Here is a 20565-nt window from a genome sequence, read left to right as displayed (position 1 = left end):
ATGAATTTTCTTTTGGTAGTATTTTTATTGATTGGGTCAAATTGTTCTATGCATCGCCGCAAGCTGCTGTATCTGTTAATGGTTTGTCCTCCCAGATGTTTTCCTTAGAGAGAGGCACAAAACAAGGCTGTCCACTGTCTCCCTTACTTTTTGCTCTGATTATAGAGCCTTTAGCCGAGACTGTAAGAGTAAGTGATCAGGTGATGGGCATTCAAACTAATATCAGAACACATAAAATTCCATTATATGCTGATGATGTACTTTTATTTATGAAGGAATCATCTAAATCTATACCAGCTTTAATTAAGATTATAGATCAATTTAGCACTTTTTCTGGATATAAAATAAACTATGATAAGTCCCTGACCTTACCTCTTGGGAAGACCTGCAGTGATTCATAATATTTGCCTTTTAAGGTGACCCATAACGGATTTAAATATCTTGGGATTTTTTTTCCGCCCAATCTCTCTGATTTAACTAAATTAAATTTTTTTACCTGTAGTTACTAAAATCAAATCAGACCTTGAAAGATCGGTGAACTTACCAGTGTCCTTACTAGGCCGAATTGCAATTATTAAAATGAATGTTTTGCCACGATTATTGTATCCAATCCAGATGCTACCTACCTATATTCCGTTAAAATTGTTTAAATCAATACATGGTGCAATTCGTAGATTTGTTTGGAAAAATAAGCGTCCTAGGTTAAAGCTGCAAAAGCTTCAGTCTCCCATAAAAAATGGTAACAGCTTTACCCAATCTGATTTATTATCATTGGGCTTCACAATTGAGATTTGTCACAGACTGGGTAAAAGATAGTCAGGTTTCCTTTAAAGATCTGGAAAGTATAGGACTAGATAACGCATCAATAGCAGACCTTCCCTTTGTATGTTCTAGGAAGTTGCAAATTAGGATGAAGGATAATTTTATAGCTACAAATATATGCAAGTCTTTGACTAGCATAATGTAACATATTTTTTAAATCAATATTCATTCTTAGCACCTATTGTGAATAACCCTGATTTTGAAAATTCTTGTGTAGATGTGGGATTCAGAGACTGGAAGACCGCTGGTATTACAAAAATTAGTGATTTGTATATAGGTGGTGCACTAAAGTCTTTTCAGCAACTGCAAGAAGAGTTTAAGCTTTCTCGAACCCAATTCTATCGTTATTTACAAATGAGGAGTTACTTAAACTCAATTTCATATTACAAATGTGGTAGTAAGCTGAATATTCTTGACAGGCTCATCATGAAAGCAACAACAATTAATAAGAAAGTGATTACTTACATATACGATCAGTTGCTTACGAATGATGGGACTATGATTAAAATAAAAAATAGTTGGGAAAAAGACTTTGGTGCTCACCTAGATGACCAGACCTGGCGTAAGATGTTAAACAATGCCAAGAAAATTACTAGATCAGACAAATCACATGAAGTACAATATAAGATAATTAACAAACTGCATGTGACTCCTGAAATACGTAGTAAATATGATGATTCATGTTCTGTAGCATGCAACAACCAGGCACTTATTTTCATTTAATGTGGTCATGTCCATTGATTAAAATATTCTGGTCTAATGTCAAAACAGAGATAGAGAAGTTCCTTGGCATTACAATGGTAATGGATCCTAAACAGTGTATTCTTGGTATTGATCTTCTGTCCTTGCCTGGTCAAACTGGTAAATTGTTGAATACTATGTTGTATGCTGCACGTCTGTCTATTCTACATGTCTGGCTTGATGAGCACCCGCCTACGTTAGCAATGTGGTATGACAAACTGCTATCAATTGTTCCTTATGAAAGACTATCTCATGTGGTGCAAGGCACCTTAGATGAATTTGTTAAAGAATGGACCCCCCTGAATATATTTTTTGGGTGCGAGTGGCCATCAATAATAAGTGTTGGTGTAAATTAAGATAACCCCCCCCCCACACACACACACACACACACACACACACACACACACACACACACACATTCTGTCTTTTTTATTTTTATTTTTTTATTTTATTTTATTCATTTATTTTCTTGTCTTCTACATGTATTTATGTGCTTTTGGTTTTCATCATGTTGTATTATCATGTGTTGTATGTTGTGTTTCGTGACAGCGGAAGGCTGTAAGTTTGTGTTACTTGTCTGAGGAGCTTGTATTGCTGTCAACGTAAATCAAATCAAAAATTAAAAAGAAAAATATTTAAAAAAAAAGAAGGTCTGCATACAGCCATGGACGCAGGACCCGTTATTCCTATGAGAGCTGCTCATTGGTGCATGAAGTACAAAAAAGCTCATTTTCCAGGTACAGAATACCCGGATCTACGGGCCCATGAAGCTTGTGCACTGGAGACTTACAGCGTACGAGTGTGCCCAAGGAGGTAACTTCCACCAGCGGAGCAAATGACTTCCAGTTGAGTGCTATGCTAGCTTGAATGGCAGTCTAAAAAAAATAATCTTGCTGCTCTTTTAGACTTTCCAAATGAATTCTTGCTGTCTGTGATCACCTTGACCAGCCCTGAGTGGGATTTTTTAAACTTTCCAATCCAAGTGTAATATTATTTCGGCTACCTATACCCTAACAATACTTTTTTGCCTATTTAGGAGCCCTACACTTGACCACAATAGGGTGATTCGACGTCTTTAGGTTGGTGGTAAATGTTGAAAAGTAAACCAAAAAATATATATATATCAAGGATTTGATAGCTGGAGTCAATACTGGATTTAAATCTGATAAAACACAATGAAATGATATCCCCTCTTGTGCCACTATTGAGGCTTAGATTGAAGCTCATTTGTAAAATGCTCTGGACAAAAGCCACGATAAATATAAAGATAAAAGCAGTAACATCTTAATAACAGATCAAAGGTCCAGATTTTGAAACCCACCTCCTCCTGACGCACTTGAGCTCGCACTCTTCCTAGCTCCTCCTCTGCCTGGGCCCTCTCCGTCACACACGCTGCTTTGGCTTTACTCAGCTCCTACAGCAGATGGACATTATGACACGACATTACATTAGGAGCACAGGTAGTCCAGAGATCTGTAGAGAGCATCGATAGACTGTATAAAGATGGGCAACATGACAGATCCTTTTTCTTCTTTCACATCTGTTTTTGCTTGGTCCAGCACCTAGTTTTTACCACTTTTAGATGTGCGCACTGCTTGAACTTTTCAACATGCCAGCTCCCCCAAATTGCAGCTTTTCAATCTGGATCGCCCCCTAGTGTCTGACTGCAGTATATGTCATAAAGCCCACCCCTCCATGTTAGTGGATGGGACACAGGTCAAACTAACAACTCAAAGTACACGCTAAATACATTTTTCCCAAAGAAGGTTTCTGTCATTGATGGTATTCCTCTAACCCTGACTTCTGTTTAAGTGATCATTTTTATAAGTTTGGTTAAAATCAGTCATTAAATTATACAAAAGGGGGCTTTTCTGCCACGATTGACAGCTGTGACAGCTATCCATGTGCTCACATTCAATTAAGCTGCTTGCGATTGGTTGGACAAATGTTTTAGCTGGAATTCTAGATGGACAGACAGACAGACTTTATCATTCCATCTCAGTGGAAAACCGCTTTGGCTTCGCTCAAAAACAGCAAAGGCAAATACTAACACATAAAAAAAAGTATTAAAAATGCACAAATGCACAATACACAAGATAAAATAGTGCAACAGGCAGGTAGGAGCAATAAATTCTATAAATATAAATAAACAATAAAAGAGAGTGCATCTTACAAAATAGTTGTTTTCCCTGATACAGTTGCTCTGTGTTATTCTGTGCCTGAATGGCATAGGGAATAAAGATCTTCCTCTAAAGGTTACAATCGGTTTTTGGGACCCTAAATCAACGGCCAGACAGGAGCAGCTCAAATTCTGAGTGTGATGGATGTGAGGCATCTGCAATAGCATGTTTGGCCTTCCTGCGTACAGCACTGACAAATATATTGCTGAGCTGTTTCTGTGACTTGTCAATCAACTTCCCTGCAATGTTGACAGCTTGTTTTTGCTCTTTACACTCAAGTTCCTGCACTTGATAAAATGCTTTCACTGCTTTGCCTCTGTATACCATTTCATGGTCACCAGCCCACCACTGAAGACAGTTGTATAATTCAGCTCTTCAGTACAAAGGTGTTCCCATGCTCTACACTCCCCTCAGTTACCTGAGAATTGGGAAATTCCCAGAGTGGAAAGAGAAGCATCCTTGTGGATTTGAATAACCGTACTCTCTGGAAAAAACAGTTAGGGACCATAATAAATTCCCCCATTTGATAAAAACAGCATCCAATCAGTGTTTGACAATAAACCTGTGTGTTAAATTAGTTTATGTAAACAGAAATCACTGAGATGCTGGAGCTGGTTCAGTGTCTGATTTTACCAACTGATAGCACCACAACACCGCATGGATGTCCTGTACATTATCAGGACACATAATTATAGATCCCACCGCAAACGTGTTTAACCCTTTGAAACCTGGGGCGGGTAACTTTTCTTGTGCTGCTTTCAGATGCCTTTCACATGTATTTAAACCTTTCCCCTGAGCAAATTGGTGCAAAAAAGGTAATGAGCCACTTGCTTAGAAATGTTCCATGACAAGAAATTACAAATTTTAATTTTTTGTTCCACTAGGGGAACACTTCTGGGGAAAATTAAAGTCAACGTAAAAAAAGAAAAAAAACTAGGGGGAAAAAATTCTATTCATAATTACCATAATTATTTATTAATAATTTTTACATAATTATTTTGTATTTTTTACGAGTTTCTTGCTAATCTTTGGGTCATTTTTTCTTTTTTTTTTCTCACTGCCTTCTACTCATGTCTTTGAAGGAAATTAGGCCATTTTTTAGGTTAAAAAGGGTTACATTTTTTTCTTCACTTTGATAGAGAGTGGTGACCATGGTGAGCAGGTTTATCTTTGGTCGCTGTGTGTTACTGAAAAGCAGCAGGTTACAGTCTTTCTTCCAATTCTAAAACATTGCCTTTACTATCAGTTATCTCCAAAAGCATCAGAAATTTAGAAAAAAAGCACCAACCACTTGGTTTTCACTCAACTGTTTTCAACATGATGGCTGAGTCACAAACTTTCTCATTTTACAGCTAAACAGTACACTAATTTATGTTTCTGAAAACACTGATTGCTAGCTGCGTCAGAGATTCTCTGCTCTGATTGGTTGTTTTCTGACAATGGTCAGACTATCAGTCACATGTCCTACTGTGTGGATACAGAGACAATTTCAGCAAATATGACAAAAAAGTTATTTCTGTAAAAATTACCCACTGTAGCTTTAATTTTAAAAAATCTAGCTTTTTTGCAAGTTAACCACATTGTGATTGAAAGTTCGTAAATAACACCTTTTATTTTTTTGTTTTGTTTTTGTAAATTGCAGGCCATCCTGGTCGCCATTCCTGTTTATGAGCCGCAATTTTAAATCCACTTAGAAAAAAAGCACAAGAAAAGGGATGTCAAGGGATTCAAAGGGATGTCGCTCTAGGTTTCAAAGGGTTTAAGGGCAACGTTTAGAAAGGTGAAGACTGTAAATTGCTGCTTTCCAATAACACATATTAAACAGAGCAAACTGAGCAAATTGGTCTAATATCCTTCAAAATATGAGAAGAAGGCAATGCGCAACGAAAGAAGAAATGACCCAAAGATGTGCAAGAAAATAGTAAAAAGTACATCAAAATGATGTGAGAATTAGTTAAAAAAATATACAAAAAAGAAAACTGGAATAAGAAGGGTAATTAAAAAAAAAAAAAAAAAGGCTAACTGGACTTTGGAAAAGGTGCTCTAAAAATGATAATGATTCTATACCACAGTTTTAAATATTTCCGTTTGTGGAACATTTCTTACCAAGTTGCTCATTACTTCTTTTCCATGATTTTGAAAGAAATTGCACCAATTTGCTCAAGAGAAAGGTATAAATACATGTGAAAGGCATCTCAAAGCAGCACAAGAAAAGTTACATCGCTCTAGGTTTCAAAGAGTTAAACACCTTTGCTCTGTGGGATGTATAATTATGTCACATCTGTCTCACATCTCACATTAATTTAACTCAGCTAAGGTTTACTGCCAAACATTGAGTGGAGGCTGTTTTCCCTGCAATGTTGACAGCTTGTTTTTGCTCTTTACACTCAAGTTCCCGCACTTGATAAAATGCTTTCACTGCTTTGCCTCTGTATACCATTTCATGGTCACCAGCCCACCACTGAAGACAGTTGTATAATTCAACTCTTCAGTACAAAGGTGTTCCCATGCTCTACACTCCCCTCAGTTACCTGAGAATTGGGAAATTCCTAGCGTGGAAAGAGAAGCATCCTTGTGGATTTGAATAACCGTACTCTCTGGAAAAAACAGTTAGGGACCATAATAAATTCCCCCATTTGATAAAAACAGCACCCAATCAGTGTTTGACAATAAACCTGTGTGTTAAATTAGTTTATGTAAACAGAAATCACTGAGATGCTGGAGCTGGTTCAGTGTCTGATTTTACCAACTGATAGCACCACAACACCGCATGGATGTCCTGTACATTATCAGGACACATAATTATAGATCCCACCGCAAACGTGTTTAACCCTTTGAAACCTGGGGCGGGTAACTTTTCTTGTGCTGCTTTCAGATGCCTTTCACATGTATTTAAACCTTTCCCCTGAGCAAATTGGTGCAAAAAAAAAGGTAATGAGCCACTTGCTTAGAAATGTTCCATAAATGACAAAAAATTACAAATTTTAATTTTTTCTTCCACTAGAGGAACATTTCGGGGGGAAAATTAAAGTCAAGGTAAAAAAAGAAAAAAACTAGGGGAAAAAAAACTATATTCATAATTACCATAATTACGTATTTAAAAATTTTGAGCACTTGTTTTTGTTTCTCCTTTTTACTTTCTTTTTCTTTTTCTTTATTTATTTTTTTACTAATTTTTTACATAATTTTCTTGTACTTTTTACGGATTTCTTGCTAATCTTTGGGTCATTTTTTCTTTTTTTTTCTCACTGCCTTCTACTCATGTCTTTGAAGGAAATTAGGCCATTTTTTAGGTTAAAAAGGGTTACATTTTTTTCTTCACTTTGATAGAGAGTGGTGACCATGGTGAGCAGGTTTATCTTTGGTCGCTGTGTGTTACTGAAAAGCAGCAGGTTACAGTCTTTCTTCCAATTCTAAAACATTGCCTTTACTATCAGTTATCTCCAAAAGCATCAGAAATTTAGAAAAAAAGCACCAACCACTTGGTTTTCACTCAACTGTTTTCAACATGATGGCTGAGTCACAAACTTTCTCATTTTACAGCTAAACAGTACACTAATTTATGTTTCTGAAAACACTGATTGCTAGCTGCGTCAGAGATTCTCTGCTCTGATTGGTTGTTTTCTGACAATGGTCAGACTATCAGTCACATGTCCTACTGTGTGGATACAGAGACAATTTCAGCAAATATGACAAAAAAGTTATTTCCGTAAAAAAAAAATTACCCATTGTAGCTTTAATTTTAAAAAATCTAGCTTTTGGCGAGTTAACCACATTGTGATTGAAAGTTCGTAAATAACACGTTTTATTTTTTTGTTTTGTTTTTGTAAATTGCAGGCCATCCTGGTCGCCATTCCTGTTTATGAGCCGCAATTTTAAATCCACTTAGAAAAAAAGCACAAGAAAAGGGATGTCAAGGGATTCAAAGGGATGTCGCTCTAGGTTTCAAAGGGTTTAAGGGCAACGTTTAGAAAGGTGAAGACTGTAAATTGCTGCTTTCCAATAACACATATTAAACAGAGCAAACTGAGCAAATTGGTCTAATTTCCTTCAAAATATGAGAAGAAGGCAATGCGCAACGAAAGAAGAAATGACCCAAAGATGTGCAAGAAAATAGTAAAAAGTACATCAAAATGATGTGAGAATTAGTTAAAAAAAATATACAAAAAAGAAAACTGGAATAAGAAGGGTAATTAAAAAAAAAAAAAAAAAGGCTAACTGGACTTTGGAAAAGGTGCTCTAAAAATGATAATGATTCTATACCACAGTTTTAAATATTTCCGTTTGTGGAACATTTCTTACCAAGTTGCTCATTACTTCTTTTCCATGATTTTGAAAGAAATTGCACCAATTTGCTCAAGAGAAAGGTATAAATACATGTGAAAGGCATCTCAAAGCAGCACAAGAAAAGTTACATCGCTCTAGGTTTCAAAGAGTTAAACACCTTTGCTCTGTGGGATGTATAATTATGTCACATCTGTCTCACATCTCACATTAATTTAACTCAGCTAAGGTTTACTGTCAAACATTGAGTGGAGGCTGTTTTTATCAAACAGGGTCATTTATGTTTATGTTTTCCAGACAGTTCAGTTATTTAAATCCACAAGGTGGCTTCTCTTTTCACGGCCAAATGTGGGCAAGGAAAACAGCTTGTCCATTTCAAGATTTCTGAATAAAAATTGGTTCTGTGGTTACCCATGAGTCTCAGCTTTACAAACATGCCCACTGTATTATAGTCCCATGTGATTTGGGGGAAAAAACATGCATTTTTTGCATGCAGTATAAATGTGTTGTATCTGCCTTTTGTATTTGAATATTTCCACATTTTGGGGTCCCTACACAGTCTCAAATTGCTCCCGCTATGAGCTGAGCACACAGATGCAGCTCATCAGACTGATGTCAGCAAGAAACCGCATCACCAAAGCACTATTTTAGAAAATGTGAATCTTCACTGAGCTGTAAATGACACTAAATTAAAGAAGTTAACTAAAGCGCTGCTAAATGGGTGGAAACTGACTGCAGACCAGCCACCCTGGTGGAAGAATCGGGTCCTATTGAGTCCTCAGGTCGGCATGTTGTGACCAGTCATATGATTTACTGTCACAGGGAACAATAATTAGTAGAAAGCAATAGAGAAAGCAAGTGACAATGCTGTCATTTGATTCTAAATTAAGACACTAAGAACTAAGCAGTATGAACTGCTTCACTTCTTCATAATGGACTCCAAAAGTGTTTCAAAATGCAAAACAATGAAATGGTAAACAATAAATATGTGATTAATCGTAATCAGCTATTTAAATTTCGACAATTTTCTATTCAACATGGATGCTGTGAACTCTGACCTCTTCCAGCTGTATCCGCTGTCCCTCCAGCTTAAAAATGCGTTCCTGCAGAGCCCTCTCACTCTCCTCTAGATGTCGATTCAAATGCTCCACCTGTGAAGAAATTACAACTTTGAGTATTTCATCTTTTTCCATTTTCTATCTAGTCTGCATCTATTTCTCACTGACTAACAAGTGACATCTCATTTGTGCAACCTATATACAATTTGTATTTTGGAAAAACAACCCTTGTTTTAGAGGGGGATTCATTGCTGACAATTTCTTTGACCAACCTCACAGTGACAAAAATTGGAATTGAGTCTCAAAAAAACATCCTTTTACCTTTTAAAATCTGACCAAAATGGATTCATTTCTTTCAAAAACTTGGGAAAAGGGCAGTGTACACTTAATAAGAAATTACCCAAAAATGACCAAGATTGTAAGAAGTACAAAAAATACCCCAAAATTAGAAAAAAAAAAAAAAAAACAAAGACACAAAAGCTAAAAAAAAGACAAAACAAGAAAATTACCTGAAGAAGTGTTAAAAAATCTGTAAAATAATTTTAAAATATATAATTACGATTATTATAGATATATGTCGTTGTTTAAGTTTTTTTTTTACATTTTGCCTTATCTTTCTAAAAACCTTCAACCTTTTATTAATTTCTTATGAAGTTTTGGGTCATTTTTGTTGCTCGTCACCTTCTTTCCATGTTTCTTCCAGGTGTCAGTTAAAACTATTCAATCTAACCACCACAGTATGTATGTACCAATGATATATACTGTATATGGGAGAAAGTTCTTGAGAGCACCTCCTTCTGGCGGAGACCGTCCATGTCCTGCAGAGCTTGCTTGGACCTTCGCTTCTCTATTTCCAGACGGTCTGTCAGAGGATTACATACAGGAAAACTCTGATGTATTTAATGTTGACAGACATTCTTGTTGTGCATCTGTAATTAAGACCTTTTTTGTGTCTTCTCTGTGTGTGCGCGTGTGTGTGTCACCTTCGGCCTGTGCTAGCTGCAGCTTGAGCTCTGCTGTGCTGTTGGTCAGCTGCTGCTTCAGCTCAAAGATCTGCTGCTGCTGAGACTTACACCTGCGCTCCATCTCCTCCACCTAAGATACATGCAACAATTAGGATCACACCCAACAGAGCTCATACTGCGACTTTACTCAGCCATATTCACACCGAACAGACATTCCTCTTACTTTATTCACGAGTTGGTTGTTGGTTTCGGTCAGGTTTTGGATCTCTCGGAGGAGTCTGCCCTCTCTTTTTGCACTGTCCTGCAGAATGAAAACACATGAGGTAGTATATGTTCATTTGTGATCGCAATATGTCAATAAGCATAAATTGATTCTCAGTTTTTTTTAACTTGTCATAAGGTGTTTTTGTTTAGCAGAACTCTTTATTACAGATTACTGAGCAGACAGTAGTTGGAAACAAACACCTGCCACTGTAGGTTTTGAACGTTTACTGGATTTTATTCTGTAAACGATTGTACATGCTTTTGCTGTGTTAAGCTGTATATTGTTAACAAAGAGATGTTTTTCTTGGTATTGCAAAGTTGATTTCAGCCACATAGAAGATACAAAATGAATTATGTGTGCAATAATTTGTGAAATAACTGAAATGCCGCTTTTGAAAGGTCTGTTCTATTTGCATAATGAGATATTACCCACTAACATCTTTATTTCATGCCACTTTGTCTCTTTAATGACAGTGATCTTAACTGTCTTAACTTTATCAGATATCAAGCTGCTGATGTGAAAAGTAGACAGACAGACTAATATCTCCCTCTTATTATTTAGCCTAACAAGGCTCCATAGGCAGTTTACCTCACTGGCTAACCAGCTCAGCAGGGCTGTGAATGTAGGCATGGCTACATCTGAATTTCTATCAAGGGTGTGCAGCATGGATCCATTTTTAACCCTGTCCTGTAAAAGATTGCTTTTGTCCATGTGTAAATAAAAAAAATCATACTTATGCAGACGATACTGTTTTCTATTGTGTTATTAATTCTAATGAAAAAAATAAAATTATCTGTAATGCCTCCCTAACCTTTAGGGCCCGCTTTAATATTTCACACACTCGTATCACTCTGCATACAAAATGCACTTTTCAAAATCAGGCTTTAAAAAATATTATACATTAATGTTATTTGCTACTTTCATTGAGTTTATTTTTAACCAACACCAGTCCTGATCATAAATATCAAGTATTTATTCATTTTCAGAATTTTAACCCTTTAAATGCCAGTTTTTTGTCACAATGACACCATGTTTGTAGATGGAAAAAAACACACAAAAAGGATTATTTTCAATATACTACATGTACATTTCTTTTTAATTATCACAGCCTGGGATATATCAAGGATTAGCAGCAACACTGAATATGACATATTGTCTTCGTGTTCATTTGACCTCTATTCACCTTGTCAAAAAACAGCCAGGGGCAAAATGTATTTTCCTCACCAAATTATTGGCACATGTGAGAGCTCTCGTGAGCTAGCTCTGGGCTGAATGACTTATTTAAATATAAGACCAGCTAAAACCTGTTCAAATTCTGTTTCCTGTACAAATCACAGTAGAGGTGAAATGACTTGTTTGTGCAGTGTTATCCGTACCTCATGCTCTTGCTTCCTCTCTCTGCTCTGCCGTTCCCTCTGTTCTTCTTTCTCAACCTTCACTCGTGTCAGCAGCTCTCCCAAATTGTGGTTTTTCTGCTCAGAGAGGGCGAGGGCAGCCTCTGTCATCTGGAGTCTGCAGAGAATCACAGCACACATCATCACAGTTACTGCATGAGCTTCTTCCAATACTCAAAGAAATTTAAGTGAGCAGTGCATTGATGACTTGTGGAGAAAAGACATCTGAAGCACTTGGAATAGCTTGTTCATGTACACCTGAAGGCACCTCGGCCAGCCAAAACAGTCTTTGTTTTTGCTACATGTGCCACTTCATTTGATTTTCAGCAAATGGTTATTGTCACCTTTGAGAGAGGATTTCATGACAGGTAAGAAATATTTTTGTTGTCATAATGAAATTGGACCACAACTATTTTTTTTATTGATCTTTCTATTATTTTTTTATTACTTGATTAATATAACAACAAATTTACCGACAATACGATTTTAAAACTTGTCATTTATATTTCAATATTTTATTTAATCATCTTCAATCATGACAGAGTATACACTGTAGGGCATTATTCCCCAACAAAAAAATAGCCCAGACTTAACTGGTAATCTGTGTTTTACAGTCTGATATAAAGTCTCTCTAAAATAAAATTAATGCAAGAGCTTCTTCCACTCAAGTAAAAGTATTGTAGTGCAATCTACATTTAGCAATTCAATGGCAAAATAAACAAAACAATGTAAAATTCATGTCACTTTTAGGAGGAGTAACAAAACAGTTACTCTTTGTTACAGTAACAAACCTCAAACCTAGCAGTTCAACAAAACATCTTACAGTAAAAATAGTGCGTTTTTGCAACATTGCTGCTGCGTCGCTGCCTGCTGCTGTAAGTGCTGTTTTTTCATATTTCTACGCATTAATCCCACTCATTTATTAAATTGTGAAAGCTCCTGCACAGCTGACAACCCCGTCCTGTAAATGTTACAAGATAAAATTCATTGTATCAGCAACTGATGGGATTCTTTCCACACACAGTCAAAGGGCTTTTGTTTTGAATTGAGGGAAGCAATGAAGTTTGAGTAAAACAGACATCTTTGTATTTCCTCACCTGCATGACACGGAAAGACTTTTAAACTGCTGTAAAAAGTGGTACAGAGTCAATATAATAATGAAAATATCATTTCACTGTCTATTTCTGCTGACAAAAATGCGCGCGTCATGAGTAAAAAATCAGCGAGCCACCATTTCTCTAGACTTGGTGCAGCTGACACGCGGTGGAGACACGCCTCTCAGCTCAGGGAGGCAGTGTGCTCTCATTTGATAACATGGGCGCCGAAATAAAAAATGACACGTTCGGCGTGCTCACGCTTTCCTGATGTGCGCTGTGTGAAACGGGCCTTGCGACGCATTGACGCATATTATGTAAATCAAGGCATTTACATAATCGATTACGTCGACGCGTCGCCCCGTCCTTAGACATAACAATTTTACATCTGACAGCAAGTACCTGGCTCATATGAAATTCTGTGTTTCTGGCACATCACCTGATTTCAAAGTGCATGGAGAAGGAAAGGCTTTAGCAGAACTAAAAGCAGCTTTATTATCAGACCAATTCATTTTCTGACGACTACAACCCACCTAGCACGTTTTGGCTTTAAAAACGTTCTGAGAATGGTACAATGAAACCAATACAATATTTTAGTAGCGTTTTCAGCAGCAAGTTTTCTTTTAGTTCCCAAAATGTTCTTCTTAAAGTTTGGGTAACATTCTCTAATTCTCTGTTATTTAACATATCACATTGAATTACATTTTTATTTTTTAAAAAAATGCTCCGTAATCACAGTCCTCAATAACATGTTCTGAATGTTAAAATGAAAATGTTCTTCCTTTGTTCCCATGTAACATTGTGGGAATGTTTTATAAAAGAACATTCTATGGTCTGCCACATCTCACCATCACCAAGACAGCCTCAGAATGCTGCAGTTGTAATGTTACATCTTAGTCGGCATTTAACCTCATAGGAGCATTAATTAAAATGATGAGTATCCTTAAAATGTTCTTTGAATGTGGGATTAAAATGTTTTCTTAAAAACATTATTAATAATAATCAGTCAGTCATTTTCTGTAACCGCTTGTCCTCATAAGGACTCATATACACACACTGGTGTTCACAAATCAGTTTTATATTTGTTGTATCTTATTTTTAAATGCTTTTTTTAATCTAAGTTGGGGTTTTTGTTGTTGTTTTTTCTATATTTTCATAACTTTAATGTGACATTAATGGAATTCATTTGAGAGGCATTTTGTAAATTATGTATTTTAAAAAGTTACCAATTATTTTGAGATTTTACAAAGCAAAGTCAGAAAAAAAAACATTTCATAAAATGTAACTCTACATGAAAGACTGGTTTAAGACATTTTAATGCCAATTAAGACCTTATTTCTAGATTAATAAATTCAATGCTTTTTAAGACTTTTTAAGGATTGACAGGAACCCTAATACTCACACAGGAGTCCTTCAAACAACCTTGTGTTTGATTGAAAAATGATCAAAGTGACTTCGCAGACTGTGCTGCTCTTTATACTGGGAATATTGAATCAAGGAAAATGAAATGCTTACTTGGCAGTGAGAGCGTTGACAGCAGACTTCCTCTCATTGAGCGCTTCCTGCAGTTGGCCTATCTGAATGGAGGCGGAGCTAATGAAACAGAAAAGACATAATAATTGTAAGTGCCATGAGGCCGTGGATACAAAATGTAATTATTTGAGGACGAGGCAGAGTAATTGTTCTACATATTAAAATGGTTAAGGGCTGGCTCCCTAATTAAGCTGTTGTGACTCTCAATTATTTATCGCCGATGATCGTACACAATAACATATCTACTCACCCGCTATGGCGTCCCATCTCCTCCCTCTGCCTGTCTATGGTTTCCATCAGGCTCAAGAACTAAAAGAGAGCAGCAACAACAACAGTCACCACCACAAACATCACCCAAAATCTGTAAAACTCTGTGGCTTGGTGGATAGAGCAGGCACCTCATGTACAGAGGTTGTATCCTCACCACAGCGGATGCAGGTTAAATTCTGGCCTCGGCCCTTTGCTGCATGTCGCCCCCTCTCTCTCTCTCCCCTCCTTTCACACTCAAGCTTTCCTATTAATTAAAGGCAAAAAGCCCCCAAAAAAGCATTCCAAAAAAAAAAAATTCAACCCTAAATCTTGTGTCTATCGAAAACTACCCAAAAAAGTATTAACAAGTCTTAACAAGCCACCTGTAGGCTTTAAATGTAGCTGCAAAAGTGTTTGTAGCCATGTCCTTATCTGAGCTTGGAGATTATTAGTTAAAATGAATTAGGCTGTCATCTGTCTGGATGGTTTTTGACTTGTTACCATGAACCATGACACTTGTCACTACTGCAATCCATTCTACCTGACTGCATTTATTTCTATCGAAACAGATTTTATTTTACTTTCATGAATAACTTTCTTCACTGTTTTCACTGGAACTCTTCCTTCAGCAGAAAGTAATTCCAATGAAGACTGCTGGGGAGGTCTTTGAATAGCTAACAAGACTAACAATCCAGCTCTGTGAGCCAAATGCTGATGACAGCATACTAACATGTCTGTAGTGACAATACTAACTAACAATGCTGATGTATTGTAGCTATAGGGCCCTATTTAAAAGATCTACAGTGTGTGGTCTAAAGTGGACAGCACAAGTGCATTAAGGGCAGGTCTAACACCACTTTGGCTGGTTCAGTTAAGTACAATCTGGGCACAAAGTAAGGTACAAGGGACAAAGGTGTAATAATTTGTTCCTTAACTAATAACAGGTGTGTTTTGGGCATAACATGAATTAAACCAATAAGAGTGTAATTTCCTATTCTCTTACAAAGCCAGGTGATCCTGCAGCTGGTGCACTAACTATTTACATGGTGGATACGGTGAATTGGAAAAGCGAGCTGTTTTTGGCAGAGAATAATGTAGGAAGAGCAATAATGCCACTGCAACAAATATTGTGGGATATTTAACACTTTGATATCGGACTGACATCAGATTTCTTCTGCTGTGTTCAGATGCCTTTGACAAGCATTAAAACCATGAAAACCTGTAAAAAAAAATGGTTTTGTGGAGATGCCTCACAAAAAAAATAAGGGATGGCTCTAATTTTGCATGAAATTAAGAAAAAGTGACAAAAAAATGACCTGAAGATGTATTTATGAGAGAGAAAAGATTATCCAGAAATGTTACAGAAATATGTATAAGTGTGTGTGTGTGTGTGTGTGTGTGTGTGTGTGTGTGTGTGTGTGTGTGTGTGTGTGTGTTAGCACTTTTTTCAATTAATTTCCTATTTTTATTCATTTATTTGTTACCCTTTTTGCTAATTTTCAGTTCATTTTTTGTGTTTATTTTTTAATTTTGTTTTTTTTTTCAAGTCATTTTGTTGTAACTGTTTCATGACTAACTTCCTGCTAATATTGTGTAATATCATGGTAAGCTGCTCATTCCCTTCTCATTATTTGTCCCATGTTTTTGAAAGAAATCAGGCCCATTGGCTCAGGTATCAAAGGGTTAAAGAGCAAAACTAGAAATTGTAGCTATGAACTTAACAGAGGTGAGAGAATTAAACTTTTAGCTTCTGAAATAATCAAGAAAAATGTGCTGCTCCTCGTGCGTAAATGTGCACAGTGTCTAGTAGGAGTTGGACAGAAACTCTGCTGCTCTGCTTTGCTCTGCTCTGCTCTCTACTATGTTCACATTTTAGAGAATGTAACCAACACTTCTCGCATTAGCAATGTATTCTTTTACCAACCTGCAACCTATTTGCACATTCCTGTGTGTGTAACAAGCAGAGTGTACGTGTATTGTGAACAGGGGGCTATGTAGGTGCATCTGAATAATGTGCATTTAAATAGCAGGAAATACAGTGCCATTCTGACTTCTGACCAAGTTTTTGATGGTTAGGGTAAGGTTTAGGGTGCAATCACTTTGTGCCGCCTCAAAATAACAATACGTGAACAAAGCGCCATTCTAATTGTGTTATGTGAGAACAATTTTTGTGGTTTTTAGAAGTTTTCTAACACCCTTCATCCACAAGTGTTCTTGTTCTGTAGGTATGAATTACTTTGTGGTTTAGTGTGAGGGTTACCTGCCGGCCCTTCTCCTCCTTCAGTGTCTGGATCTCCTTGCTGAGGACCTGGGACCTGCAGTGGCTCTCTCTCAGGGTGGACTGGATGTATGAGTTTTGCCCTGTGGTCTGTTCTGAAAGGGTTAAACAACAGGAGCAAGATGGTAATGAGTGAAGACAGAGAAACATGGGTCCACAGTGGAGGATGGAGTGCATGTTAGGTATTACTGGGTGATAATCTGCATCATGTTCTAATCAGAACACATTAGAATAGTGTTAATACTTTGACCAGCAATGAGAGTGCTACACAAATGTTATTCAAATTGAATCCATGATGACGAAGTAACAATCACAGATGAGGTAAGTCTTACTTCCTCAGAACATACAGTGATCAGTCCCAACATTTACACCACTGAGAGGTAAAGTGAATAACAATGATCATCGCCTTACAATCTCATATGGTCTGCTGGGAAACCTTGGGATCTGGCATTCATGTGGATGCCACTTAACCTCACTGTAATGGTACTCCTCAGTGGCGGTGCCCCCCTTAACAGTATGGGGAACAATGTGCGATGCCACACCAAAAAAACTGCTTAGGAATGGCTCAAGAAACATGCCAAAGAACTCAAGGCCTCAACCTGGTCTCTAAACTCCCCAGATCCAATCTAATCGAGCATCCAGTGGAAGTGCTAAGACCCCACCTTGCAAGCTAGAGGACTCAGAGGATCCACCGCAAAGACCCTAGTGCCACAGGACAAAGGACACCCCCAGAGGCCCTGTGTCCATGCTTAAACAGGTCAGAAGCCCCACTTTGGTCTAGACTTGGCTCTGAACTGTCAAGACATGGACTCAGGGCCTCTGGGGTACCTGCATGTCCAGCAGATGCTCAATCAGAACACCAAAATGTTTTATTTGCCCCTTTGCTCACAATAAATGGAAGTGGACGAAAAGCAAATGTTTGCCAGTGTTATCTTCAATCATGCATGACTCACTAAACCAAAACTATCTGAATGGAGAGATAATCTCTTGAGGGAAGTGAGAAAAACAACTTTCTTTTGAAATTTTGATGAACCATCCTTTTGAGGAGGCAGACAGGATGCAGCTGCAATGTCTGGGGATTGGGGTTTTTGCAGAACACAAGTAAAGCAGAGTAGAAGAAACTAGGGAACATTTTAACACACACACGCACGCACGCACCGCGCCGCGCGCACGCACACACACACACACACATATCTTACCAAGTGCTTTGAGAGTGTCACTGGGTATGTTGTTCCCTGCCATCTCCAGCTGCACTATGCTTTTGTTCTTCTGCAGAGCCTCCAGCAGAGACCTGCCACCCAGCAGACCAATGTTGTTCCACCTCAGATCTGTGAACACAGTCAGGGAGAGAGGCTGCAGCTGACCATCATACTGTCAGGTAAAACAAACCAGAGTACACTCATACATTAAGTAAACTAAGATTTACAGTTATATTTATTCTACTCTTTCAAGGCTCTCATTTTTCAATAACATTTTACGTAAAATCAACTTGTCAGATTTTACAGTGTACAGACTAAAGGCATGGCCTTTCTGTATGTCACTGGTTGCTATGGATCATGTGATCTCAAACCCTGCTTGTGCTCCAAAGCTATGTAGGCCACTAACATAGCCGTTGAGGTTCATTTATTATAAATATTCATAATTTAAATGCAATCAAAGATACAAGTTTTGCTCAAATTGCTCAGGCCTAATAACAGGCACAGAAAACTTAATTATTTTACAACAAAATATGTGTGCTGTCCCAGCACAGAGCCTGTCCAAACACTGACACCTCAGCTGATGAGTGTTCAGACAAAAAAAACAAGGAAAATCTTAAAAGCGTGAACTTTGTGTCAACAGATTGTTGCACACCTGGACAATAAGCTTACAAAGTGATGGGTCATATTTGATGTCATTGTATCTCACCCAGCACTTGCAAAGTGGTGTTGCGTTTAAGTGCCAGTGCAAGCTCTGATGCTCCGTGGTGGTTGATCTGATTGTTGCGCAGGTTCAGCTCAGTCAGTACGCTGTTGGAGGCTAAACCCTCACAAAAGAGGGAGAAGGCTTCGTCCCACACCCCCAAAGCATTCCACTCCAACACCAGCCTGTAGACAGTATTTACAAGTTTGAAGCACCACTTGTTAACGGGGATGCTGTTCTCTGTCGCAGGTCTGTCGCATCTATTTCTATTTTTTAAATAAAAATATATGAGTTAAGTTGACTCTAATATGAAGTAGCTGTTAATTTTGATTGGTAGAGATTTTTTTTGACCAGTCTAAGCTGTGAGCAGCTGCTATGTAAGGATTTCTAAAAGGATATATTACCTGACAAATTAACAAATGAAGCACGGAGTAATTGGAAACACCTCGTAAATGTATATAAATTAACATTATATTGTCCAAAATCCTGCTATTTATTTTCTATTTTATGAAACAAAAATTTAATTGCAAAATAAAATGACCCCAAACAGTAGCCTCCCTCTAACCTTATGACAATATGTAACATTTAAAGACACACTTGGTGTTGCAGCAATAGAAAGTATTCTCACATGAAGAGCATCGTTCTCACCTACGCAGAGTCTTGTTCCGAGCCAGCAGCTTTCCCAACACCTCAGCCCCTGTAGATCTCAGGTTATTGCCCTGTGAAAAATATCTTGCATTAGCTGACTATAGATACACATCTCACGAAATAAAATCAACCATTTCTGCGAGAGGTGACATTCTAATTTGCAGGTGTTACCTTCAGATCCAAGACTTTTACTGTTGTGTTGCCAAATAGTCCAGTCAGAAGTACTTTGGCACCTGAGAGTCACACACAAGCATGAGAGCGGACACGGTTTTATTTTAGGTTACACTTACTGTCATCATGTCCCATGTGCAGAGAAAAACAAGTTATTATCTATGCCATAAAGGTCAACTGTTGTACAAAAAACATAAAAAAACGCAACAATGAGCCACACTGTTGCTCTGATTGACATGTTCACTCACTAACATGAACACATACTGTAGTTTATTTTGACTCAGTACAACAAATAATAACTGGATCACCAGATCTGGATTAATCTGCTGCTGAAAATGGTCCATAAGAAATAAACTTTTTCCTCCTGTTTGAATAATGTGTGTTAAAAACTCACATTTCGAGTTTGACTGCCGCTTGAGGCCATTTGCTGCATGTTGTCCCCTCTCTCTCCCCCTTTCATCTTATTAAGCTGTCCTATTCATTAAAGGCTAAAATGTCAAAAAATAATAAAAATAAATAAATAAATAAAATAAAATGGATAAAAAAATAAAAAACAAAAACAAACAAGAAAATTGCCAAAATAAGTGCAGAAAATAAAAAAACAGAATTCTATAACACAATTTTAAATATAAAAATTAAAAATGATTATTAATAGTTGTGTGAACTTTTTTTTTCTTTTTTTATGATTTTGTAATAATTGTCACCCCTTTTTTTAAACTAATTTTTAGTTAATCCTCAGGCCACTTTCTTTGTCACCTTTGAATAATTTCTTGCAATTTGTGAGGCATTTCTTGCCAACTTGGTCATTACATTTTTCCCAGGTTTTTGAAAGAAATCAAACCAATTTGCTTAGGTTTCGAAGGGTTGAATTTCTTGTGAAAGGCATCCATAGACAGCACAAGAAAAGAGACTTCAAACCAGGTTTTGAAGGGTTAAAAGATGCATCAAGCATGCATTTGCATTTATGCTAAATGAAGCCTGTTC

General features: G+C 37.3%; 1 protein-coding gene across 2 annotated transcripts in view; it reads right to left on the bottom strand.

Moving 5' to 3' along the window:
* lrrc45 (leucine rich repeat containing 45) overlaps nucleotides 1-20565 on the bottom strand; it is a 36372-nt gene that overhangs the window by 10928 nt on the left and 4879 nt on the right. For both annotated transcript variants that reach the window (XM_088069835.1, XM_088069836.1), the window contains 13 exons: nucleotides 19582-19643; nucleotides 19411-19481; nucleotides 18769-18947; nucleotides 18063-18191; nucleotides 16846-16958; nucleotides 14587-14645; nucleotides 14319-14396; nucleotides 11692-11827; nucleotides 10274-10351; nucleotides 10069-10180; nucleotides 9877-9947; nucleotides 9086-9178; nucleotides 2885-2977 (listed from right to left, as the gene is read on the bottom strand). In XM_088069835.1, the coding sequence (XP_087925961.1) occupies nucleotides 2885-2977; nucleotides 9086-9178; nucleotides 9877-9947; nucleotides 10069-10180; nucleotides 10274-10351; nucleotides 11692-11827; nucleotides 14319-14396; nucleotides 14587-14645; nucleotides 16846-16958; nucleotides 18063-18191; nucleotides 18769-18947; nucleotides 19411-19481; nucleotides 19582-19643 (1274 nt within the window). The remainder of the gene's footprint in view (nucleotides 1-2884; nucleotides 2978-9085; nucleotides 9179-9876; nucleotides 9948-10068; nucleotides 10181-10273; nucleotides 10352-11691; nucleotides 11828-14318; nucleotides 14397-14586; nucleotides 14646-16845; nucleotides 16959-18062; nucleotides 18192-18768; nucleotides 18948-19410; nucleotides 19482-19581; nucleotides 19644-20565) is intronic.

This window comes from Plectropomus leopardus, chromosome 19, assembly GCF_026936395.1.
Source record: "Plectropomus leopardus strain MGB_pleo_1.0 chromosome 19, ASM2693639v1, whole genome shotgun sequence".
NCBI classification, from domain to species: Eukaryota; Metazoa; Chordata; class Actinopteri; order Perciformes; family Serranidae; genus Plectropomus; species Plectropomus leopardus.
The sequence above is the reverse complement of the archived record's forward strand: the minus strand, read 5'-3'. Positions and strand labels throughout refer to the sequence as shown.